The 27957-nt window shown below is 38.8% G+C and overlaps 1 protein-coding gene across 1 annotated transcript; it reads left to right on the top strand.

The window, feature by feature from the left end:
* The first annotated feature begins 1400 nt into the window (after window positions 1-1400).
* GLO1 (glyoxalase I) lies at window positions 1401-27856 on the top strand. The gene is made up of 6 exons (XM_081246110.1): window positions 1401-1580; window positions 13728-13810; window positions 16131-16271; window positions 17129-17196; window positions 17918-18007; window positions 20656-27856. The coding sequence occupies exons 1-6, from the start codon at window positions 1497-1499 to the stop codon at window positions 20742-20744; spliced, it is 555 nt and encodes a 184-aa protein (XP_081102236.1). The 5' UTR covers window positions 1401-1496; the 3' UTR covers window positions 20745-27856.
* Window positions 27857-27957: the final 101 nt, after the last annotated feature.

Below are 27957 nucleotides of genomic sequence, written 5' to 3'. Positions count from 1 at the left end.
TTAAGGTCTATCTCCATGTCCAAGTTCTGTAGTTGTAGTACATTGAGTTTTGACAAGATATCCCTCAATAAGTTAGCACCAGGTATACACAAAATTTCCGTTGAAACTCTGTACTTCAGTTTGCGCAGGAACTCTCTTCTTATAAGAACAGCATCTCTCTCCTTTTGGGGAACTGCTTTGCCCCCCGATTCCAAGCAGGTGGTTCTAATCCAGGCTGTCAATTACTGTGCCCTGACCACAGGAGTAACCACAGGTCCTAGTCTAGGCCAAGAGAGGCTCCTCCCTGGATTTCATCAAAATTGGAATTCAGGGAAGAGGTTCACTCTCTCTCTGGTGAGAGGCTGAGAGGCTGAGAGCTCCAGGTTTCTAGACTAGTGGAGCAGTTATGTCTGACAAAATGAAGCTGAGATGAAGAAAGAAGCTGAGATGAGAGATGGAGACATCTTGGTGGTGGCCAGGTGCCTGGTGCCAGATGCCTGGTGCCAGATGCCTCCCTGCCCTGCTTCAGTTTGATTGGGTGAGCCAATAAATTCCCATTTTGCCCAATTCCCTGAAACCCAAATTCCTGACATCCATCCATCTTTTTGCTAATTTATATAGACCATCCTATTCACTTAAAAACATTGTCAAATCTCATTCCTCATTCATTTATTAATATAAAGTCCTTTCCTAAATTATGTTTACAGTGATCGTGATCATTTAGTCTTTCAACAACAGGAAGTATTTATTGAGAATCTACTATGTGCCCGTCATCAAAGAACACAGTGATGACTAAGTTTTCCAATGAACACAATTAAAATATGTGCCTTAGGAAAATTAACGTAAAACTCACTGTAAGTTATGGACATTTAGATAAGCAGTGAAACCATAACTTAAATCTCGTTTGATCCTCACCAAAATCCTGCAAGGAAGCTCAGAGAAGGTTCAGTAATTACTCCAAGCTTCTAGAGCTAATAAACAGTGGAACCAAAACTTGAACCTAGGTTTCTGGCTAAGTCAGTTGTTTTAATTATCCTGTGCTGCTTAAAGTGAGAAAATAGTTTTGGATCCTTATAATTTAAAAATCATAACTCCCAATTCTCTTTCCATCTGATTCGTATTTCCTACCACGTTGCAGCCCTGAGGTATGGGCAGTTACTGAACTTTAACAGTTAAACAGAAACAAAAGTAGGTCATCAAACAACAGAGAGAAACGCGCTTTCAAGCTGGCAGGTTTGGATTTTTTTTTTTAACCTCAAGGTGCCCTCCATCATACGCAAGGCACCTTGGGAATTGTAGTCTTGGGTGTAGAACGCTGTGGCCGGAGGCGCTGACTCACTGGGACCCAATCAGCAGACAACCAACTTGGCCTCCGCGTAGCAATTGGCTGGAATTCAGCGGCCGCCCACCCCGTGGTGCCGTCTTGCCGGCGCTGGTAAAGGGAGCTTCGCGGCCCGCAGAGTGAGAGTAGCTGCTGCGTTCCTGGCCACCTTCGTCCGCGATACAGCAGTGCGGCCATGGCAGAACCGCAGCCCGCGTCCGGCGGCCTCACCGACGAGGCCGCCCTCGGCTGTTGCTCCGACCCGGACCCCAGCACCAAGGTGGGCTCAGAACCTAATTCTCCAGAGTCGGGGCCCGCCCTGCGTGGCGCGACTGGGACCCCAGGAGGGAGCAGTCCCTCGGACTCAGCCAGGCCTCGCTTGGGCTGGATGATTCGAACTCTGGATTCGAACTCCATCCTACCACCACTGCAGCTCCGCCCGCCTTGGGCGGATCGGAGTGGGCTGGGAAGAGGGCCAGTGGTGTTCAGTGGGGGATCTGGAGAGGGTCCGTTTCTTCAAGTTGTTTGAAAGACTGCGATCCTGCTTGCTTTAACTTGCTTGATTTGGGACGGTAACAGGAAACCATGGCTAACGCAGGGTCAGAGCCCTTGTCTGTGGGTGTGCGTGTTCCCCAGGTCAATAGAGGTGGAGGGTAAGAAAAGCAGTTTCTGAACTCCGGTCTACGTTCGAAGGTCTACGGGCCGGCTCTTCCCAGCCGGGATCATTTTTCTATAACTGTCCTGGCTCCGCGTTTAACTCCTCCAAACCAATCTGATAGCTCCTGACTTTAGCCGCGCCCAGAATTTCCCTTTGGGTTGGCCTTTCCGGTTGCTCACGGCCACACTTATGCCCTTCCTGTGCTCGGTGGCCCCAGGAGAGATGGCAGAATCATGGAGTTTAGATCCGAAGGGAATCTTGGAAATTCTTTCACTGACCCTCTCATTGCAGCTGAGACCCAGTAAGAGGAATGACCAGTTGCATATGAAGGCTCACATCCTTTCAGCTTGCTTAACAGGTCTGTACTGAGAGTCATTGTAACTCACTCAGGTGTGGTGCCTCCGGGCGTTGTCACTATCAGACAGGGAAGCCTCTCCGGGGTTTACTCCAGTGTACTCATCACTGTCAGGAAACGCCTTTGTATGTATTCATTTGACTGGGGAAGTTCTAAATTCTTTGAAGTTTGAGTATGTGCTTTGTACAGACCTCCAAGACAGGTCGGTGACTTTAGTCTCTTCTTGCTCTTTGCCTTCAGAAGAGTCAGACACTTCCAATTGCTAAATCCTTTGACTAGCACCTGGTAGTACTTAGCTTAGGAAAAATGTTAGTCACTGCAAAATTAAGAGGGAAGAAGTAAATATATCCATTTCCTCTCACACTTAATCTTATTTTTTATACTCTTTAATGTTAATACCTTGTTATTTCACATAATATAGATTGAGTTATTCAGTGTAAATTAATTTCCCAGGTAACTGGGCATTTTATGTACTGGACTATTAAAAAAAAAGATTTCAAGGAGAGCTTGATAAAATTGATTGAATACAATTCTTTGCATTCTTTAATTTACACCTTTTTTTTTTGGCTGCGTTGGGTCTTCGTTGCTGCAAGCGGGCTTTCTCTGGTTGCGGAGAGCGGGGGCTACTCTTCATTGCGGTGCATGGGCTTCTCATTGCGGTGGTTTCTCTCGTTGCGGAGCACGGGCTCTAGGCGCGCAAGCTTCAGTAGTTGTGGCTCGCAGGCTCAGTAGTTGTGGCTCGCCAGCTCTAGAGCAGAGGCTCAGTAGTTATGACTCATGGGCTTAGTTGCTCCGCGGCATGTGGGATCTTCCGCACCAGGGCTCGAACCCGTGTCCCCTGTATTGGCAGGCGGATTCTTGCCACCAGGGAAGTCCTACACACTCTTAATTTATGTCAATTTCTCTTTATTTGAAGTTTTGTGGGGGTTTTTTTGGCCACGCCATGTGGCATGCATGATCTTAGTTCCCTGACCAGGAATCGAACCTGTGCCCCTGCATTGAGAGCACGGAGTCTTAACCACTGGACCTCCAGGGAAGCCCCAGTAATTATTTTTTGAGATTAGTCATTTTGCACCCTAGAAGCACCATATGGGGGACATAAAATGGAGTATGTAATAGGGCTTCCCTGGTGGCGCAGTGGTTGAGAGTCCGCCTGCCGATGAAGGGGACACAGGTTCGTGCCCTGGTCCGGGAAGATCCCACATGCCGTGGAGTGGCTGGGCCCGTGAGCCATGGCTGCTGAGCCTGCACGTCCGGAGCCTGTGCTCCACAACGGGAGAGGCCACAACAGTGAGAGGCCCGCGTACCGCAAAAAAAAAAAAAAAAAAAAATGGAGTATGTAATAGCAGCTGGGATATATTGAGTGTGCCAGGCCCCAGTTTGTTATTTTAAGTACATTACTTAATTTAATCCTCACAACAACCCAGTGAGGAAGGCATAATTATCTCCATTTTATATATAAGTAGACAGTGGCACAGAGGTGTTGAGTAATTTGCCTAGCGAGGAACCCACACTCCCTATTGTGCTTCTAGAGTACTGACTACAGCAGTAATTTTGGAACTTGACATGAAGGCAGGTAGAAAACCTAAATGAATTAATTTAGTCTGATCACTGATCATCTGCTATATGTAAAGAGCATGGTAGGTACCTTGGGGTACATTCAGATGAACAAGATGAAGTTCCTCCCTTCACCAAACATACACCAACTCTAACATAAGATGGAACTGGGATTATGTGCTTTTAAAATTATAAAGCACTGTGGGAGCGCAGAAAGTAGAGATTTTCAAAGGTGGCATCTGTGGTATGATGTATACACAGGGTATTTGGAGGCTGAAGACCTACGTTTGAATCCCCAATTCTATCATTGGCTATAGTGATCTTAGCAGGGTGTAAACAAAGCTGCTATAAGGATAAAGTGTATCTATGATCTTTAAACTATGAAAAGCAATACAATTCAAGGTTGTATTTCAACTGTGGATATCAGGGAATGCGTCAAGCAGAAGGTGGGGGTGAGTCTAGGCCTTGAAAGATGGATGGGGTCCCAACATCACATGGGAGATGGTTACATGGGAGGGCATTCTAGGTGGAGGAAACATCTGAGCAAAAATGTGGTGAGATGGCAGAAAGATGCAGTGTGGAGCATGTTCTGGAGAAATGAGTTACTTTGTTTTTGGTTCAAGTTCAAGTTATCTAAGTGGTGGAGCAGTGGTGGAGAAGACTAGATGGTAGGTTGGAGCCAGATCATGGAGAGAGCTTAGAATGTTACTTCTAAGAAAATCGAATTTTATATAATTAGTGGGGAATCACTGAGGGATTCAAATCATTCTATAGAATAGATTGGAGGGATCCAAGCCTGGAGGTGATGAGAACACCTAAAAGACTCTTCCAGAAAGTGAGAAAAGTGATGAGGGCCTGATTTGGAAAGAAGAGAACAGCAGTGATAGGAAGTCAACTTGTTTGTTGATTATTTGCATCTTTGTCATAAAGGCAGACCAAAGAATGTACAGCTGCACCACCTCCTGGGCTGTCTTACTTAGCTAACTTTCTTCAAAGGCCAAGTGCTTCTTTTCCCAAGTAGTGATCTCCCGAAATAGATTCTTTTTACTGTCTCTATCAGTGTCCTTTGATAAAATTATTTGGAGTCCCTTCCCATCTGAGTGGTAAATGATGAGGTCAGGGAAAACTTTCAGTGTTGGTGACACTTAAGCTGGGTTTTACCAAATCAAAGGAGGTAGCTAGGCAGAGTTGCAGGCAGGGGTTGAGGGAAGAAAGAATGGCAAGGAAGGAAGAAGGACAATGGCCAGATGGATGAATGACTGTTCTCGGCAGAGAGAACCATAGTATATATAAAAGCACGGTGACATCAGAGAGTTGATGCAGGGACCTACAGGTATACAATGAGACTGAAGTTATAGGCAATAGGAGTTAAGGGGAAGGTACATAAAACAGTCATTGGGATGCTCAAAGAAAATATGAACATTCCCACTTGGTTCATTTGTTTTTCTCATCCTATGAAGATTTCGGTTTGGTAAATATGTTTTTTTAAATATATGCTTTATTATTATTATTTTATTTTATTATTATTTATGTATATTTCTCTGTGTATACAATTAAAATATATATACATTTATGATGGGGCATGCTCTTTTTATTTTAACTGATAAAGTTATGAAATCAAAACCATTTAAGATGACCAGTTTAGTGGAGTGGTAATAAAAGATGAAGTTAGAGAGGTATGCAGCAACTGTATGTCCTTGCTTTGGGGACTTTCTTCTAAAAGTTGTGAAGTACCACTGAAGGATTGATATTTTTTTTAACATCTTTTTTTAATAGATTTTTAAAATTAATTAATTAATTAATTAATTAATTTTTGGCTGCATTGGGTCTTCATTGCTGTGTGCGGGCCCTTTCCAGCTGTGGCGAGCAGGGGCACTCTTCGCCGTGGCACACGGGCCTCTCACTGCGGCAGCCTCTCCCGTTGTGGCTCCCGGGCTCCAGAGCGCAGGATCAGTAGTTGTGGCGCACGGGCCCAGCCGCTCTGTGGCATGTGGGATCTTCGTGAACCAGGGCTCGAACCTGTGTCCCCTGCATTGGCAGGCGTACTCTTAACCACTGAGCCACCAGAGAAGCGCCTGAAGGATTGATTTTTAACCTAGAAATGACACAGTTGGCTTTTTGTTATAGAAGGATCAGTCTGGTACCATTATACGAAGATCACTCTGGATTGCATTTGGGTTAGCCTGCAAGAAGCAGAGAGACCAGGCAGGCTTTGACAGTGGTCTAGGCAGGAAGTAGAGAGGACATGAGCAAGGTAGTAGTGGTCTTTGGAAAGGCAAGGAGAAAGATTCCAGAGGGACTTGAGCAGTCAGGTTGATGGGACACTTGGATTGGATTACAGAGGGAGTGACGAGGAAGGAATCTGAGAAGACTTCAGGGGTCTGACTTGGGCTGACACCCAAGTCAGATTCTAGAGGCATTCCCTGTTGGTGATGTAGGAGGGAGTATTTATTTGGGCTGTGATTAATTTGATATTTTGACTCAGGTGGAAATGTTGAGTAGACTGGATGGAGATGTAAAACCAGAGCTGAGGTTAGAGGTATGGCTGCAAGATTGAAACTTCCCTTTTCTGAAGATGGAAGGTGGTAAAGGCAATGGAGATTTTGATTTTGATTCTGAGTAAGATTTAATATGTAAAGCTCCTTAGTAACAGTTCTAGAGAAATGAGTGTCTTCATCACTAGAAAGATAATTTAAAAGGTAGGACACAGAGTCAAGAAACTTTTTTGCCACTGTTGTAGCTTTTTTTAAAAAAATTAATTAATTTATTTATTTTTTGGCTGCATTGGGTCTTCGTTGCTGTGCGCAGGCTTTCTCTAGTTGCGGTGAGCGGGGCTACTCTTCATTGCGGTGCACAGGCTTCTCATTGTGGTGGCTTCTCTTGTTGCAGAGCACGGGCTCTAGGCGCGTGGGCTTCAGTAGTTGTGGCATGCAGGCTCAGAAGTTGTGGCTCGCAGTCTCTAAAGGCTTAGTTGCTTAGTTGGGCTTAGTTGCTCCGCGACATGTGGGATCTTCCCGGAGCAGGGATCAAACCCGTATCCCCTGCATTGGCAGGCGGATTCTTAACCACTGTGCCACCAGGCAAGTCCCCAGCATAATTCTTAAAAACCCTAGGATTTTCAGAATGGTAATGAGCATTGGCTTCAACTTCAAGTCACCAGCGTATTAGTTCCTAACAAGAGAATCAGCCTGTCCTTTGAAGCTTTGAAGGCATTGACTTTTCTCTAACTATGGAAGTCCTAGGTGATATCTTCTTCTAATATAAAGCTATTTCATCCACACTGAAAATCTGTTGTTTAGTGTTGCCACCTTCATTCATTATCTTAGCTCTTTGGGTAACTTGCTGCAGCTTCTACATCAGCACTTGCTGCTTTACCTTGTATTTTTATGTTATGGAGCTGACTTCTTTCCTTAAACCTCCTGAACCAACCACTGCTAACTTCAAACTTTTCTTCTGCAGCTTCCTCACTTCTCACAGCCTTCTAGAATTGAAGAGAGTTAGGGCCTTGCTCTGGATCAGGCTTTGGTTTGAGGGAATGTTGTGGCTGATTTGCTCTTCTATCCAGACCACTAAAACTTTCTCCATATCAGCAATAAGGCTGTTTTGCTTTCTTATCGTTTGTGTGTTCACTGGAAGAGCACTTTTCATTTCCTTCAAGAACTTTTCCTCTGCTTTCACAATTTGGCTGACTGGTGCAAGAGGCCTAGCTTTCAGCCTGTCTCAGCTTTTGACACACCTTTCTCACTAAGCTTAATCATTTCTAGCATTTGATTTAAAGTGAGAGACATGCAACTCTTCCTTTCACTTGAACACTTAGAGGCCATTGTAGGGTTATTAATTGACCTAATTTCAATATTGTGTCGCAGGGAATAGAGAGGTCCAAGAAGAGGGAGAGAGATGGGGCAGTGGCCTATTAGTGGAGCAGTCAGAACACACACAATTATCAGTTAAGTTTGTCATCTTATGTGGGCATGGTTCATGGCACCCCAAAAGGATTACAATAGTATCATCAAAGAAAACTGATCACCATAACAAATACAATGAAAAAGTTTGAAATATTGTGAGAATTACCAAAATGTGACACAGAGACATTAAGTGAGCAAATGCTCTTGGAAAAACGGCACTGACAGACTTGCTGGACACAGGGTTGCCACAAACCTTCACTTTGTAAAAAAAAAAACCCAAAAAACAAAAAAAACCAATATCTGTGAACTGCAACAAAGTGAAATGCAATAAAATGAGCTGTGCTTAGATAAAACAAAAACAGGAGGACTCTGAAAAGCAGAGAGAATGGCAGACTGGCTAGGGACCTTGAGACCCTAGGAATAACATGGCGGTGTACACACACACACACACACACACACACACACACACACACACACACACACACACACACACACACACACACACACACACACACACACACACACACACACACACACACACACACACACACACACACACGCTATGCAAAGAGTGTATGCAAAAACACTATAGATAAATCAAAATGGAATTATAAAAAAAAATTCCAGTGACCCACAAGAAGGCAAAGATAAAAAGAAAGGACAAACAGAAAACAAAAATAAAATGGCCAATTTAAGCCCTAATATTTTAATAATTACATTAGATGTAAATATACCAATTAAGACAGATATTGGTGGAGTGGATTTAAAAGCATGCCCCAAGTTATCTATTTGTGAGGTGATGGGTGTTAACTAAATTTGTGGTAATCATTTCTCAACATATGTAAGTTGAAGTCATGCTCTATGCCTTAACCTTATATAATACTGTATGTCAATTATATCTTAATAAAACTGAAAGAAAAATAAAAATAAAAACATGCCCCACCTATATGCTGTCTACACGAAACTCACTTCAAATGTGATGACAGAGGCAACTAAAAGGATGGAAAAAGATATATAAACATTAATCAGAAGAAAGCAGGAGTGGCTATATTGTTTCAAATGCAGTAGACTCTAGAGCAAAGACAGTGATCATAGAGAAGTACATTATATAATGATAATAGGGTCCATTGACTAAGAAGACATAGCAATACTAAATGTGTGTGCCTCAAACAAGAGAACTGCAAAAATATGTGAAGCAAAGACTGATATATGGAAGGAAGAAGAGACAAATCCACAGTTTTAGTTGGAGACTATACTCCTCTCTCAACAATTGATTGAACTACACAGAAAATTAGCAAGGATATAGACAAACTCAGCAACACTATCAATAAACAAGATCTTATCAAGATCTATAGAACATTCCAGCCAGTAACAGCTGAATACAGGCATACCTTGTTTTTATTGCACTTTGTAGATATTAGGTTTTTTTTTACAAATTGTAAGTTTGTTGCAACCCTGCATGAAACAAGTGTGTTGGTGCTATTTTTCCAACAGCATTTGCTTGATTCTCTCTGTGTCACATTTTAGTAATTCTTGCAATATTTCAAACTTCCACTGTTGTATTTGTTATGGTGATCTGTGATCAGTAACCTACAACTCACTGAAGGCTCACATGATGATTAGCATTTTTTAGCAATAAAGTATTTTTAATTGAGGTATGTACATTTTTTTAGACATAGTACTATTGCACACTTAATAGACTGTAGTATAGAGTAAACATACATGCACTGGGAAACCAAAAAATTTGTGTGACTTTTTTTTTTTAATATTTATTTATTTGGCTGCGCCAGGTCTTAATTGTGGCACATAGGATCTTCGTTGCAGCATGCAGGATCTTTTAGTTGCAGCATGTGGGCTCCTTTAGTTGCATCATGCAGGCTCTTAGTTGCAGCATGCAGAATCTAGTTCCCTGACCAGGGATTGAACCCCCTGCACTGGGAACGTGGAGTCTTAACTACTGGACCACAAGTGAAGTCCCTGTGTGACTCTTCATTGTGATCTTTGCTTTGTTACAGTGGTGGCAAACCCATGATATTACCAAGGTATGCCTGTACAGTTTTTTTTCAAGTGCTCACAGAAGAGATACCAAGGTAGACCATATCATGGGCCCTAAAACTAACTTCAACAAACTTGAAATAATTGAAATTATATAGAGCATGTTCAACCACAGTAGAATCAAACTAGACATCAGTAGCAGAAACATAACAGGAAAATCTCTAAAAACTTGGAAACTAAATAACACATTTCTAAATAATCCATGGATCAAGAGGAAGTCTCAAGGGAAATTTTAAAAATTACATTGAACTGGATGAAAATGAAAAAAGCATTTCAGCTAAGACAGTGCTAAGAGGGAAATTTATAGTATTAAATGCATATATTAGAAAATAGGAAATGTCTTAAATCAAGGATTTGTTTCCTCCTCAAGAACCTAGAAAAAGAAGAGCAGAATAACCCAAAACAAGCTGAAGGAAGGAAATAATAAGAGCAGAAATCAATGAAATTTAAAACAAATTAGAAAAAAATCAGTGAAACAGCTGGTTCTTTGAAAAAAAACCAACAGAATTAACAAACTTGTATCAAGACTGACAAGAAAAGAGAGAAGACACAAATTACCAATATCAGGAATGAAATAGGGGATACCACTACAGACTGCAGACAAGAGAAGGGTGATAAGGGAATACTGAAAACAATTCTACATACATAAATTTGACAACTTACATGAAATAGACCGATTCCTTGAAAAACACCAACTACCATAACTTACCCATATGAAATAAATAATTTGAATAGCTCTATAACATAAGGAAATTGAATTCATAATAATCTTTTTTAAAAAATATCTTCAGTTCCAGATGATTTCACTGGAGCATTCTTCCAAACATTAAGGAAGAATTAACATCAATTCTACACAATCCCTTCAAGAAAATTGAAGAGGAAGGAACACTTTTATTCATTTTATAAAGCTGTCATACTACCCTGATATCAAAACCAGGTGAAGACAGTACAAAAAAAAGAGATATTACAGACCAATATCTTTCATAAGTATGGATGTAAAAATCCTTAACAAAATATTGGCAAATAGAATTCAGTGGTATATAAAAAGAATCACATACCATGATCAAGTGGGGTTTACTCCAGGTATGCAAGGCTGGTTCAGTATTAAAAAAAAATCACAGTAACTCACCATATTAGAAGCTAAAGAAGAAATACCACATGACAAAATTCAACACCATAATTTAAACACTTTTGTTTTTTCAGAAAAAATAGGAATGGGAGGGAACTTCCTCAACCTGATAAAGAGCTAACATTAACATTAAGAGCTAACATTATACTAAATGGTGATGCTTTCTCCTTAATTTAGGGGAACAAGGCAAGTTTGCTCTCACCACTCTTATTTGACGTAGTGCAGGAAGTTCCAGCTGGTACAGTAAAGCAAAAAAGGAAATAACAGGCAGATTGGAAGAAAGAAATAAAACTGTCCCTATTTGCAGATGACATGATTGTCTACATAGGAATCTTAAGGAGTCTAAAAACCCTCGAACTAGTAAGTGAGTTCGGCAAGGTTGCAGAATACAAGATAAACATACAAAAATCAATTGGATTTCTATATATTAGCAAAGAACACATGAGCACCAAGATTAAAAATACAATACCATTTACAATTGCTCAACAAAATTAAATATCTAGGTATAAATCTATCTAACATGTACAGAGTTTGTATGCTGAAAATTACACAGCATTGATAAAGGGAATCAAAATCTAAATAATGGAGAGACATACTGTGTTCATGATTGGAAGACTCAGCATAGCAAAGATGTCAATTCTCCACAAATTGATATACATGTTTAACACGGTCCCTATCAAACCTTTTTTCTTTAGATATAGTCAAGGTTATTCTAAAATTCATGTGGAGGGCAAAGAGAGTAGAATAACTAAATCTTGAAAAGAATAGGGTGGAAGGAATCAGTCTACCTGATTTTAAGACTCACTATATAGCTGCAGTAATCATTACTCCATGGTATTGTCAGAGAGATAGACATAGATCAGTGGGAAAGAGTAGAGAACTCAGAAATAGACTCACACTAATAAACCCAATAGATTTTTCACGAAGATGCAAAAGCAGTTCAGTGGAGAAAGGACAGATTTTTCAACAAATGGTGCTGGAGCAATTGGCCATCCATAGGTAAAAAATGAAGCTTTACCTGAGTTCACATCTTATACCAGAAAATCCATTTAGAGGTGCTCAAAGGGACCTTGACTTTGACCCTTTGGTTCACTCCCTGCTCCACTTTTTATAGTTTTGTCAGGATTACATTGTAGGCACGTAGTACATGTACTAGAAATATCCCTGATTGTACCTTTAAAGTTTTTTCACAGTAGTTTTAAATTAATTAGATTTGGAGATTGCCCACCCCGACCCTCACAAAAGACTGATTATTTCTATCATTCTTCCTTTTTATAAGGCAAAGGAGGAAATCTTTTTTACCTTGTAATCATCCCAGAAAACCCAAAGATAGTTTGAGCATAAAAGACATCTTTTATTATTCTGAATTTAGAGCATAATAAGGGAAAGACAAAGTTAAGAACTGTCTCATGAGACAAGACATCAACTTTAGTCTTTTTTAAATGCAAGATATATTTATTTCAAACAATGTTTTAGAACCATAGCAATAAACAGTGATTTTTAGAAACTTTTAAAGAAAGGAACATTTTTCCAAGATCATTCAAGTGTTTATCAAAAGTAGCAGAGGTATTCTGTTACAGAGAGTTAGCAGAATATCTTGGTGATAAAAAGAAAACTGTTATCTGAGCATAGAATAACTTGATCATTTTATAAAAAGCAAGCCCTGCTTGTTTTTTTATATCGTCCAAATAATACTTCGGCAACAAAGGATTTACACACCTCTATTTTTTATGAATAACTCCACTAACATTGATTATACTTTTAATCTTTTTGGCATGTATAGATTCCTTTTTAAAAGTTAAAAATGGTTTTAGAGTTTATATTATATTTGTGTTTTCTTAGAAATAATCTATCATGTTAAGTCTTCTCAGAAGACTTCTCAGAAAAATGATGTATCTTTCCATTTTTTAAACTATTTTTTCCAGCTTTATTGAGATAAAATTGACATATAATGTGTATGTCATATACCATGGGCATGTCCAAGTGCTTCTAAAGCAGTGTTTTAAATGTCTTCATATATTCTATTATGCCTGTGTCATAATTTATCTATTTCTTCATTGTTAGAGGTAGGTTAGCAAGGTGGTTGAAGGCAAGGACTTTGGAACCAAACTGTTTGGACTGAAGTTTTTTCTCTGCCACTTACTTTCTTAGCAGTAAAATGGGGATGGTATAATACTTATCTCATAGAGTAGTTGTGAAGATTATATAAGTTAATTTCTGTAAATCATTTAGAACAGTGTCTGGACCATAGTTACTGTGTAAATGTTGTAATGAATGTCTTTATACATAAATCTTTGTCCAAGTTTCTAATTATTTCCTTAGATAGATTTTTAGAAGGGCAACATTTTGATCGATGAGTATGAACTCTTTAAGACTTTTAAAGACTCTTCAGATCCAAATTGCTTCTTAGAAAGATTGTAGGATAGGTATAGGGATAGGATAGGATAAGGATAGGGATAGGATAAACAGGGTTGTTGAACTGTTTTACAGCACATGGCACAGAATCTACAGAAAAGAAAAAACAAACAAACAAACAAACAAAACCAACTCTGTGACTAAGGTACCTGGATTTGAACATAGCCTTTATGGACTGAACACAGGTATTTAATAATAATAAAGCCATGATGGACTGAGGGGACAAAATATCTTTCTTCTTAAACAGTGTGTTACAATGGTGGACTGTTGGTATTTTGTTACAGGAAGCAAAATTAGTGTTGGTAACAAGTAGTAAAAGTTAAAGGTGTTTAATATATACTGTTTCCCTTTAGGATTTTCTCTTGCAGCAGACCATGCTTCGAATTAAGGATCCTAAGAAGTCATTGGACTTTTATACTAGAATTCTTGGAATGACGTAAGTAAACTGTTTATTGGTGCCTATAATGTTTAAATACATAGCTTTGCAAATATAGGGAATGTTTTCAGATCCACTGTAAAAATGGATTAAAGTTTGCTTCAAAGGTCACAAAAGTCCTTTTGGCCAGGAGTCTGGGACTAGGCTTGACTGACTAGGGCCTCTGTCAGGTTCCTCTCCTCTATCCCAGCCAGGCTCACTGGGCAACGACACCAATACTTGCATTTTCTCTGATTCCCTTCTCTCTAAGAGCTGCCAGTTAAATCCTTAATGTGTCCAGACTGTTTTGATGTTATGGCCACTTTTAGCCTCTTGTTTACTTCAGAAAAGATATAGCTATTAAGACACAATACTTAGAAAATGAATGAGTTTTAGGTAAACTCATTCATTTTCTAAGTTTTAGGTAAACTGGCCATCTATTCCATTTTTATAGGATGTGTTCTCTTTTGCTGAATAGGTAATATTCACTGATCTTATAATCTTTAAGACATATTTATTTTTCTTGATTTGTTTCCCTAAATAACATGAGGGTTTTTATTTGTTTTGGGTAATATAGATACATAAAGAATAAAACAGTCTTTAATTTACTGCCTAGATAACCTCCATTGACATTGAGAGAAAACTTCAAGTAATACAGTATATGTCTATGTTAGAAAATTTGACTAATTCTGAGAAATACAAAGTGAAAAGTGACAGCTTCCATCCCCCAGTCCTTCTCTTCAAAGATAACTGCTGTTAACAGGTTCTTATAATTCTTTCCAGAAAAAGTAGTTTTGCATGTATTAATGACATATTTAAAGGGCAGAATGAAACCAGATTTACTGAACACGTGCTATTTGTCAGGCACTTTATATCTCATTTTGTTGTCTTCACAGTAGGTTTATGAGATAGCTTATATCCCTATTTTACATGGAAGGAAGAAAACAAAGCTTAAAGACATTAACTTAATGACCCCAGATTCCACAGTGGGCACATGGCAGAGCTGGAATTTGAATCCAGGTTTGATCGACTCCAATGTTGACCTTGTTTTTAAAGAGCCCCCAACTAGGGTACAACTTGACATTATTGAAAGATATGCTGAGCTGAGAAAAGCAAGTTAAAACAGGTTCAAGTGTTCCATTTCCCATCTGACTGGTCCGTCTGCTTTGGTAGGTGCAGAGATAGTTTTCAGAATTGGAGTATTTGAGGTGTTTGATACGTCATTATAAACAAGTTAGAGTAAATCTTATTTGTGATGAGTCAGTACTTAGCTCTTAGTGGGCCAAGGCATATTACATGACAGTAATAAGTAAAAGATTTGGAACAGAACTCTAGAAACTTTCCATCTGCTATGCTGCAACGATTCCCTCTTGTTGATTTTGAATGAGATCATGTTTGAGCATTTAATCCTCCATAATCTAAAGAAAATTGTATTGTGTGTATCCTCATTCCACCCTACTCCTTGCAAAATAATCTCACACTCTTTAAACTCAGTTTAGAGGCCACGACTTCAATGAATCTTCTCAGAACCTCAGGATGAGTAATTCATCACGCACTCTCATGATCAGTCTCTCCTTTTCCACTGCTCTTGCCCCTCAACCTGCAAAAAAGCTTAAGCTTTTTTTGATAATTCTTGCCCTCCGCTCTCTTGCTGTCGTTCCCGTCATCATGACCATCTGTACAGGTAGACCACCACTTACTGTTTCACTTGCTCACCTCCCATTCTCCAGCTTCTGCTGTCGCATGCTGCTGAAACTGCCCTCACAGGACCTTTCCATATCTGCTCACCTCTTCTCAGACTTAATCCTGTCTGACCTTTCTGCAGTATTTGATACTGTAACCACTTTATTGTTGACATTCATGTCTTTAGTGATATTAATCTGTCCTTCTCTCTTAACACCTATCCTCAGTTTCCTAGGAGTTTTGGCATAGTAAGAACTCAATAAATTTATTTTTCTTTAACTCAATGCCATATAGCTGAAAGAACAATAAGGTGTGTTGTGTTATATTTTTCACTAAAAATAAATAAAATTTTCTTTTGAAGATACCTTTTGCCCTTTATAAGCAAGTACCATCAATCCAACTAAATTTCATTATAAGAATTGATGAATTACAAAAGTTTCCATTTTTAAAAAAATTTTATTTCACTGATATATACAGATGAATAAATTTTTTTAAATAAGACTTTTTAAAATTGATTTTCCTTGCTTTTTCTATTAAAACAGGCTCACCATGTACAGCTCTTATTCTTAGTAGAACTTGAATATTGTTATGTTGATTTTAGTATGAATCAGCTTTTCCTATTGTTAATTGATTCAGACTTGTTGTTGTTTAATTTCAGACTACTCCAAAAATTAGATTTTCCCACTATGAAATTTTCACTCTATTTCTTGGCTTATGAGGATAAAAATGACATCCCAAAAGATAAAGATGAAAGAGTAGCATGGGCATTCTCCAGAAAAGCTACACTTGAACTGACACAGTGAGTATGAGTTTTAATTTTTTTTATATACTCTACATTTTTTTGAAGCTTATTTTTTTTTAACTTTTTTTCCTTTCTTATCAGCTTAATTCAAACCAGGTCTACCTAATCACTTTCAACTTGTAACAGTATGTTTGAGTATTTTATACGGATCTTATGGTCTTTGTATTGTTCTTGTGGCATAGATAGGGCAAGTGAGATCATTTGCCTTTTAGATAGAGAATATAGACTGAAATGGCAAGATATTTGTCAAACGGTAGCTAATGAATGTTTAGGTACTATAAGTAAGGTCTTCATAATTTCAGCATTTTTGTTGAAATTGGCATTCCCCTTCTTTCTTTTTTATTCTTTATGTTGTTTCTGTGCACCCGCTAAAAACTATCAAAAAGCATTTGTTTCAGGGTGTGTGATTTAATGTGTCCCCTAATTCAAAACAGCCCTAGAATCAGAAAGACCTAGACATGAGTCTTGGCTCTGACAATAGCTCTGTGACCCTAAACAAGTTATATCACCTCCCTAAGTGGCAGTCTCATTTATAAAATGGAGATACTCAGATCTAGCCCTTGGAGCTGTTCTGAGGACTTAAAGAAGTATAAAGTACTTGGCACAAGAAATTATAGTTGCTATTATTATAATTATTGTTCTTATCCAGATGCCTAGTTTTATTGTCTCCTTAGTCATTCTTTGCCCATTTGCTCTTTCTATAGTTGAAAACTTAATATTTACAGTAACAGAGATTAGACCAAGTATATTAAGTAGCATATACACATGGTAAGATTTCAAAGATTGTTGTAGCTTTCTTTTCAGAATATCTGTTCTCCAGGTCACTTGTAATTATGTTTTCCCTCCTTTTGTAGCAATTGGGGCACTGAAGATGATGAGGCCCAGAGTTACCACAGTGGCAATTCAGACCCTCGGGGATTTGGTATGTTTGCCTATTTGTGTGTAATAAACATGGATTTGTGTGATTTTTCCATTGTGTACCTATTTATGATTGTAAGCAATCTAAAACATTAAGTATAATCAATTTGTTAGGAGTATGGTTATTTTTATTTTCCACAAATAATTTTATTTAGGAGTTGTTTAATTTCATCATCTCAGTCTAAACTTTTTACATTTACTCTCTCACAATGATTTTACTTTTCAGTTTCAATATTATATTTCCAGTAGATGTTTTAATTTCAAAAACAAAAAAACAAAAAAACAAAAATGATGGTTAATAATAATCCCGATTTCTGCCAGCATACACTTCTGCCTTGATCTAAAATCTCTCAACCAAAACAAGAGTATTACCAATTTAAATTGGCTGCTATGTAGTCAGTATCAATAATAAGCCTATTAAGCATGAGTAAATGGTTACTCTTTTGTGATGTAGGTTATTCTTAACAGATCAAACTATTTATGAGCCACTATTGGGCTATGTTAAATAATTTATAATTCAGAGCAACTAATTAATTTATTATACCCAGCCAGTTAGATTCTTGTTCTTTAATGTATTATAGGTTTTGAACCACCTGATTCAGTCAGTTTTCAGATGCCTTATGTTTCAAAATAAACTAGTTTTGGAAGCCACTTGTGGCACATGGGTACCCTGTTGTAATTTTTCCTTCTTTCTCTCTGCCTTGTTTTGGGGGTGATTACCTAAGGTCACATTGGAATTGCTGTTCCTGATGTTCACGGTGCTTGTAAAAGATTTGAAGAACTGGGAGTCAAATTTGTGAAGAAACCTGATGATGGTGAGTCTGCTACTTGTTTTCTTCAGGCCTATGTTTAGTTATATAACATTTACTAAGTACCCACAGAGGGTACTGTTGTAGTAAAATCCTTTTGGTTGCAAGTAACTTGGAATTCTACTCCAACCAGCTTAAGGAAAGAAGGGAAATGATTGGAAGAATACCTAGTTATCTCAGGTACCTAGGCAGCACCTAGGGTGGCTTCACATTGGGACTAGTCACAGGATCTAGACAGCTATCAAGGACCTAGGCTCTTTCGCCGCCCCTTGACCCTACCATTTTCTCAGTGACCACCACTGAGGCGGGTGGTCTCTCTTGGGTATATCTAACCACCCAAAAAAGTAAGTTCCTTAAAGTCTGTTTCATCTGCTATTAATGTAACTACACCAAGTCTCTTCAGTTAATAATTTCCTGAATTTTTTTTCATCCTTTTTCAACCTTTGCGTGTCCTTCAGTTTTAGGTATATCGCTTGACATAGTATATATCTGGATTTTGTTGGATTTACATGTATTATAATTATTTTATTTAGATCTGTTTTTGCCACCATAATTTATTATTTAATTTTCATTTGAAATATTTCACTGTTTCATTTCAATCCTTTTTTTTTTTCAGTTAGGAGATTTGATATCCAAATATCCTCCTCCCTAGTAAGGAAAGAACTTGCTTCCCTCTACCTCCATTATGTTGCTGTTACTCAGGCTGGGATATTATTGATTTATTTTTCCTTTTTCTTTGGCTTTGGCTTTTTATTTTAAGATAATAAATATATCAAGGTATATATTTTTTCTCCATAGATCTTTTGCAGCATCTTTCAGATTTTTCTGTTCCTTTATTAAGTACCTCAACCAAAACTATTTTTAAAGGGTTTGTGAGGCAAAACTCTTGAAGCTCTGTATGTCCCAGAACCATGCCTTTATACATATGAATGACAGTTTTGTTGACTATAAAATCTTAGGTTTATTTTCCTTCAGTCTTGAAAGTACAACTATATTGTCTTATTTTTCCCATCCATGTTGCTGCTGAAAAATCTGATTTGTGTTCCTTCATATAGTTTCTTCTCTTTTGTTCTAGAGGCTTTTTATATTTGTTATTTCTTTGGCCTTGCCTTCCTTCTGGGAGATTTCTTCAAACTGGCATACGAGTTAGCTAATTTTTCCTCAGATGTATCTGTTCTTATATTTATCTTCTGTATTCTCACCTATTATGTTATTAATTTCAGCTATTATGATATTGATCCTGAATTTTTGCTTGGCTCCTTTAATATTTCCTTGTTCTTGTTTTGTATTGGTCGTATTGGATATTCCTCATTGCTTTTACATGTTTTAATAGTTCTTGGTCCCCATTGATCTAATATTTGTTCTTCTGTTTGAATGTATAATCCATTGTTTGTTTTATAGTTATATTCCTCAAATTCTTATTATTTTGGTCTCAGAGGTTTTTTGTTTTTTGTTTTTTGAAACTGAAACCATTAGCTATTGCAAACATCAGGCAGTGTGAATGGGGGAAGGCCAGACCTCAGTCCTTAAAAATCCACGTGTTCTCAGGGAGATGTGCTGAGCAGAGAGAGAAAATAAGGGTTAAACAAATACTTCACATTCTGTAGTCAGATCCTTTTCCCCCCTTTGTCCCTGATGGAGTAGTAGTATTAGTAGGAGACACTTCTGGGATTGTCTTTCCCTCACTCAGGTTGTGGGGAAAGTGAGACCTCTGGGAGATCAGTTGGTACCCACCTGTCTTTCTGCCCTTATCTACTACCGAGGACATTTGAACCAGTAGTTTCAACCCCCCCCACCCCCACCCCGTGGGAGTAGGTGCTAATGCCCAAGGCACTGGGAGAAGCAAGAGCCAAACTAACAAAACTCCTGTTTATTCTCCCACAGCCATGATGGACTGCCTTGTGGTCCAGCCAAAAGTACCCCCTTCCACACAAAGCAGGTTAAAACAGTCACTACCCTACCCCCACCATTCCTCTCCCCAACTATCACCTCAGGGGCATTGTACTTTTTTTTTTTCTCGTATTTTTTAAATCTATGTTCCTCTGGGGTTGATCTTGAAGAAAGGAGTCAGAGATAGGAGCCAAACTACTTCAGCATCTTGGTACCAAAATAAATTTCTGAGGTCACAGTTTTCCATTTAAGCAAAGAACTCTACTGCTAGACCTACTAACCTCTCAATCCCAGTTTTGAATTCCCGGGAGAAAGAATGTGATTGGCAGAGCTTGGGTTACATAGAATAGTGTATGACGTAAGCATCTCGGTCCTTTGGCTGTGTAGATAAGCCATGCTACCTCCTCCCTTGAGCACCTATCTATTTCCTTTATCCTCTTTAAAATAAGACAGTTTCTTTGACTACTCAACTAGTAGCATGAAGTGATAATGTGCAGGTGAAATAAATACCTGATGCAGCCAGTCCCACAGTTTATTTCAGGGGAGTTGGTTTACAACTATGTGTAGAAGATAAAATATGTCATTCTGAAAATCGTGCATCTGGGCAACACCAACAATAGAATTTTTTGAAGTTAAAACTATAAACAAAACAATGTAATTAACTAAAATGCAAATTAAATTTTGAATTAATAAAAAATGTATTTTAAATTTTTAAGGTTTTTATTTTAAGTCTTTTCAGTAATGAAAATCATTTTGTTTTATAGGTAAAATGAAAGGCCTGGCATTTATTCAAGATCCTGATGGCTACTGGATTGAAATTTTGAATCCTAACAAAATGATAACTATTATTTAGTTCTGTGAGAATGCTGCTTTGAGATTTCAGTGAAGACATTGTGGAAGGTAAAAAAGAAGACAATGTGATTCAAGATATTCAGTTAACAGAAGCAACTAGTACTGATGGATTATTGTCTCAATTCAAATTATTCTTAAGTCTATTTCCCTTTCCTATTTCAGCTATGCTTTTCACCTAACTGTTCAGTCATTCTAGTTTTAAAGTAGTGCTTTGTCTTATGTCCTTGAATGTAGTTGTATAACTACTTTTTAAGGCAATAATTAGAACAATTCCGTTCAGAGGCTGCATTTGCCTTCTATCTTCTGACGAGATACAAGTCTACAAGTCTGCCTTTGAATCATCATTTTCAAAAAGAAAAAAACCACTTAATATGTTTTGTTGTGATTACCTTCTGGGGTTTCAGTTCCTCAGAAGTAACTTCAGAATGGGAAGTAAAGAACCCTGAACAAAAATGAAGCTTCATGTATATTTCAAATAATATAAAGTTTATTTTACAAAAGAATAGTTACTCTTGGGAGAAATTCAGAATTATGCTGACAAGGATGTGGATAGAAAAACTAATTTCTTCTTCTTTACAAAGTACTTTTAAAGTTGAAGGACTAACCTCTTTATTTTGGGATGGGGAAGAGGATGGGAATATTACATACTGGGTATGCAGACACGGACTAGGCTGTCACATACTTTATATCCCTTAATCCTCCACAGTATCCTGTGCGATAGAAAGTAGGCTGGACATGCAAAATAACTTTAATGAATCCAAGGCAATAATAGGCTAAGGACTCAAGATCTCATCATCATTTTTAGTATTTAGATTATACCTCAAAAATTAGTACCTTGGGGCTTCCCTGGTGGCTTAGTGGTTGAGAATCCACCTGCCAATGCAGGGGACATGGGTTCAAGCCCTGGTTCGGGAAGATCCTACAGCCACAGAGCAACTAAGCCCGTGTGCCACAGCTACTGAGCCTGTGCTCTAGAACCCGTGAGTCACAACTACTGAAGCCTGCGTGCCTAGAGCCCGTGCTCCACAACAAGAGAAGCCACCGCAATGAGAAACCCGTGCACAGCAATGAAAAGTAGCCCCTGCTCACCACAACTAGAGAAAGCCCTTGTGCAGCAACAAAGACCCAATGCAGCCAAAAATAAAATTAATTAATTAAAAAACATTAGTACTTCACGGTACCTCCTTCACTAGTGTTCTTTGTAAAAACCTTCAAAGAGTTTGAGCATTGTCCTCTCAGCTTTCGAGCCTGAGTACCACAGTGAGGAAGAAGCAGTGGAGGAAGTCTGGAGCACGCGGCTGCTCTGGGGATGCCTGGTTGTCCCTGTGCAAGTGGTTCTTGTGTTTCTTATGAAGAGCCCCTACCCCAAGGTCTTCCAGATGCCAGTAATCATTTAGGATAAATTATGTTCAGTGATAACTTAGTTATCAGAAATCAGCTCAGTGGTCTTCCCTGCTATGATTGACTTTTTTTTTTAATTTTTAAAATTTATTTAGTTAGTTAGTTATGGCTGTGTTGGGTCTTCGTTTCTGTGCGAGGGCTTTCTCTAGTTGTGGCAAGCAGGGGCCACTCTTCATCGCGGTGTGTGGGCCTCTCACTATCACGGCCTCTCTTGTTGTGGAGCACAGGCTCCAGACGCGCAGGCTCAGTAATTGTGGCTCACAGGCCCAGTTGCTCCACGGCATGTGGGATCTTCCCAGACCAGGGCTCGAACCTGTGTCCCCTGCATTGGCAGGCAGATTCTCAACCACTGCACCACCAGGGAATCCCCATGATTGACATTTGATAGGTTTTAAAGACCAAACTGATTTTGAAAATCTCTTATGGCACAGATAATAAGAACATCCAGTTTGTGGTTTAACTACATTTGGATTTTTTATGGACTCTAGTGGAAGACCTTTGGATAGGCCTTGCCGACTGTGCTTACACTGCTAGAAGCACTTTCATTTCCTTTTTGGATGGAATGGATTTATGTGAGCAGTTCAAACAAATAGCAGTACTTATAGACTGAAGTAAAATACAATTTTAGAAAAGACTGTGTTTAATTTGTAAACTTCTATCCAGCATGTTCTTTCTTTAAAAAAAAAAAAAATCTGCCCTTGGGGAGTACTGCAAGGATTTTTGAAGGGGCTTGCAGACTCATTGAGAACTGGGAATAGTTGTAATTCTATACATCAGGCAAAGCACATAATTTCTATGGATAAGGAAGGGTCGGGAAGATGAGAAGAGGAAAGTAAATGGATAAAGGATTTTGGTAGAAAAAGTGCAAAGAAGAAAAGACAAATATCAAAAATGAGTTGTGGAAACCAGTGCTGGTACATTTTGGGTACTAGCATTACCAAGTGGGAGGGTTATTAGATTCATAAATTTAGTCATTTAAACCTTTTTTCCTCAGAAAGAAGCCTTCTCTACTTGCTAAGTAAAACTTGCCAAAAGATAGCCCTTGCTACTCTTTAAATCTGATCCCTGTATGCATTGAAAAAATATGTATTGTATCACTGGGCCTTGCTAGGGATTAGAACAATTCACTTCTAAATTAATTTATCTGAGCAGTGGTGACATGAAAGGGTGAATTAGAGCACAAGAAGTTTTCTTGTTTTCCATTATTGGACAGCCAGACTGTATAGCTTACTGTTAATGTAAAATAAATCAGTTGCTCATGAACCCTACATGAGACTCAGTTATAATACATATGGTCTGAATAGGAGCTGATGACTGTGAGAGAATCGCTACGGCTTCCCCATATAGCATTCTGACCAGGATTGCGTACAGTGTATATAAATATTCCTTGGCAACACAACTGCTTGTGAAGAGGGTTATATCGGTAAAGATGCATGCTGCTGACAGTAAGAAAAGACCTAACTCTATCAGATGTAACAGGCACTTCAGAGGTTCTGGAATGAGTTGATAGAGGGTTCAGAACTATCAGGCACCCTGGTTTCCTTCCATCTTTGCCAAACTGTCATTCTCAGCAGTTGTTTGGGGGACTAATAATACCTATGATCAAAAACGCCTACTATGAGGACTTCCCTGGTGGCGCAGTGGTTAAGAATCCGCCTGCCAATGCAGGGGACACAGGTTCGAGCCCTGGTCCGGAAAGATCCCACATGCCGTGGAGCAACTAAGCCCGTGTGCCACAACTACTGAGCCTGCGCTCTAGAGCCCGTGAGCCACAACAAAGAGTAGCCCCCGCTCACTGCAACTAGAGAAAGCCCGTGCACAGCAACGAAGACCCAACGCAGCCAACAATAAATAAATTAATTAATTTGAAAAATCAAAAATGCCTACTATGATTCCAGGTGTCATTGTACAAACAATGTCCAGTGAAAGAAAATAACCTGTTGTTCCTTTTGTGTCTTTAATGAGTGTAAAACCTTTCTCAAAGCTCATCAGCAGAGGGCTTCCCCAGTGGCACAGTGGTTGAGAGTCTGCCTGCCGATGCAGGGGACACGGGTTCGTGCCCCAGTCTGGGAGGATCCCACATGCCGCGGAGCGGCTGGGCCCGTGAGCTATGGCCACTGAGCCTGCGCATCCAGAGCCTGTGCTCCGCAACGGGAGAGGCCACAACAGTGAGAGGCCTGCGTACCACAAAAAAAAAAAAAAAGCTCCTCAGCAGAATTCTTATGTCTCAAACCAGAATTGGGTCACTCACTTGGCTCTAATCATTGACAGAGGGACTGAGACCACTCTGACTTAGATCATATTTACTGCAGTTACCTACATGAGGGTAGACACTGCATCCAAACTGAAAGTACCAGAATGGAGGAACAAATAAATGCCTCTGAAAAGGCAAAACAGAAACTGCAACAGGGTGAAATTAAATATTGAGAACTTAGTGGGTGCAAGGGTGCTGTAAGAAATCAGAAGACATTTCCTGCCCTCAAAGAACTTGTTCTGAGATTGTGGTTCTCAACTATATCAGACTTAGCAAACCCTCCTTATTATAACATGGGACCGTTTATAACATCTATCACACCCACTACCCTAAAACAAAATTCATATATAACTTACCTATATACACAGTTTCAAAAAGGATCAGTCCAATGCCTTTATTGTAATAAAAAGGAGAAATTTTAAAAAAAGGAGAAATAAATCAACTTTTAATAAAATATGCATTTCAATATGTAAATGCCCAGATACTACTACACTAGAAAACAATGAAGTAGTCAGGTGCTTTCTCTTATATATAGAAGAAGTAAAACTGTTCAGTAGCGTACTGACAACTCTATTTGGCATTTTAAAATAGAGACTAAACTCATGATTCCTGAAGAGCTATAATGTTACAACTTTATTTACTTATTTATTTTTTTGGCCATGCCACATGGCATGGGGAAATCTTAGTTCCCCAACCAGGGATCAAACCCATGCCCCCTGCAGTGCCCTCAGAGTCTTAACCACTGAACTGCCAGGGAAGTACCAGTGTTACAACTTTAAATGCATACTGATAACAGGTGTGTTTTATTGGTCACTCAAAGAAATTGAATGATGTTACTGTTGGAAACATCATTTTCCAAAATGGTGATCAATTCTCATGGAGGTTTTGAATAAAAGAATAATATTCCTTCTGTTTATAGGGCAGTTTTGTCCCCAGTGAATATTAAAATTATACATACAAATAAGTAAAATGGAAGTTCTAGGCTCAGAAGATAAAAGCAGGTGTTATAATTTTTTAATTGACATAACATTGTGTAAGTTTAAGGTGTGCAGTAGGTTGATTTGATACCACCATAGGGTTAGTAACACCTCTATCATGTCACATAATAATCAATTCTTTATTGTGATGGGAATAATTAAGATCTAGTCTCTTAGCCTAGAAATCAACTACAAGAAAAAAACTGCAAAAAACAGAAACATGGAGACTAAACAATATGCTGCTCAATAACCAGTGGGTCACTGAAGAAATCAAAGAGGAAATTAAAAAATATCTGGTGACAAATGAAAATGGAAACACAATGATCCAAAATCTATGGGTTACAGCAAAAGCAGTTCTAAGAGGGAAGTTTATGGTTATACAGGCCTACCTCAGGAAATAAGAAATCTCAATCTAACCTTACACCTAAAGGAAAAGAACAAACAAAACCATCTTTGGCTAGCACTTCTGCTAGTATATAGGTGGTGACCCTGGTGGAGTGACCCAGACTCTCATCTCTGAGGGGTCTGAGCCCCTGGATAACATGTCCTTTTCAGACCAGCCAGGGTTGCTGCACTTGTCCATTTGCCTTTAAAACTGGGCATGAGCATACCAACAGGCACCTAAGTGGGTCACATGGATGCTAAGCATACTCCTAGCTGCCCCCATTGTGTAGCAGCAGCCCCACTTCTTCCTAATGATAAGGGTCACTTACTACTGCCAGAATGGTGATTCTTCTTGTCCAAAGAAACAGGGCAGCAACCAAAGCTTAAAAGTAATGGGATTGGGCTTCCCTGGTGGTGCAGTGGTTGAGGGTCTGCCTGCCGGTGCAGGGGACACGGGTTCGTGCCCTGGTCCGGGAGGATCCCACGTGCCGTGGAGCAGCTGGGCCCATGAGCCATGGCTGCTGAGCCTGCGCGTCTGGAGCCTGTGCTCCGCAACAGGAGAGGCCAAAACGGTGAGAGGCCCGTGTACTGAAAAAAAAAAAACAAAAAAAAACCTATCCGCTTTTTTTCAGAAATGGAAAAATTCAAACTAAAATTCACATGGAATCTCAAGGGACCCCAAATAGCCAAAACAATCTTGAAAAAGAAGAATAAAGTTGGAGGATTCACACTTTCTGATTTCAAAACTTACCACAAGCCTTCAGTAATCAAAACAGCGTAGTACTGGCATAAAGACAGACATATAGACCAATGGGATAGCATAGGGCCCAGAAACAAACCCTCACACATATGTCAAATGATTTTTGACAAGGATACCAAGAGCATTCAGTGTGGAAAGGACAATGTTTTCAACAAATAGTTCTGGAAAAACTGGATATCCACACACAAAAGAATGAAGTTGGACCTTTATCTTATTCCATCTGTAAAAATTAGCTCAGAATGGATCAAACAAATGTAAAAGCTCAAAGTATAAAACTCTTAGAAGAAAACATGGGGGAAAGCTGCATGGCATTGGACTTGGCAGTAATTTCTTGGATATGATACCAAAACAAACAGGCAACAAAAGAAAAAAAAAGACAAATTGGACTTCACTAAAATTTAAATTTAAAGGACACTATCAACAGAGTGAAAAGGTAACCCACAGAATGGGAAAACATACTTGAAAATCATATCTGATAAGGAGTTAATATCCAGAATATATAAAGAACTCCTCCAACACAACAACAACAAAAACAACCCAGTTAAAAAATGAGCAGAGGATTGAATATCAAAACCACAATGAGATACCATTTGCACCTATTCAGGTAGCTATTATATAAAAATGAAAACAAAAACAAAATAACAAGTGTTGGCAAAGATGTGAAGAAATTAGAACCCTTGTTCACTGCTGGCGGGAATGTAAAACAGTGCAGCTGCTGTAGAAAACAGTATGGCAGTTCTTCAAAAAATTAAACATAGAATAACCGTATGTTCAGCAATTCCACTTCTGGATATATACCCAAAAGAAAACAGAGACTCAAACTGATATTTGTACACCAGTGTTTGTTAGCAGCATTATTCACAATAGCCAAAAGGTGGAAACAACCCAAATGTCCATTGATGGATGAGTGGATAAATAAAATGTGATATATACATACAATGGAATGTTATTCAGCCTTAAAAAGGAATGAAATCCTGAAACATGCTACAACATGGATGAACCTTGAAGATGCTGGGCTAACTGAAATAAATCAAACACAAAAAGATAAATACTGTGTGATTCCATTTATATGAGATACCTAGAATAGTCAAATTCATAGAGACTGAAAGAATGATGGTTTCCAAGGATTGGAGGGAAAAGGAAATAGGGAGTGATTGTTGAATAGGTACAGAGTTTCAGTTGGGGAAGATGAAAAAGTTCTGAGATGGATGATGGTGATGGTTTCACAACAATGTAAATGTACTTAATGCCATTGAGTTGTATACTTAAAAATGGTTAAAATGGTAAACTTTGTTTTGTATATTTTACCACAATAAAAGAAATTAATGGGACTCATATTGTGTGCCTTGGTGAAAGTGTCTCACTTTTTAGAAGGACCTCTAGACAAGCAGAACCTGGAGTTGTGGGGATAGGAAGCACAAATGCTCCAAGCAGATAA

Source organism: Mesoplodon bidens (genome assembly GCF_964165515.1).
Source record: "Mesoplodon bidens genome assembly, chromosome: 10".
NCBI lineage: Eukaryota > Metazoa > Chordata > Mammalia > Artiodactyla > Ziphiidae > Mesoplodon > Mesoplodon bidens.
Note: the sequence above shows the minus strand (reverse complement) of the source record. Positions and strands in the feature narration are given on the sequence as shown.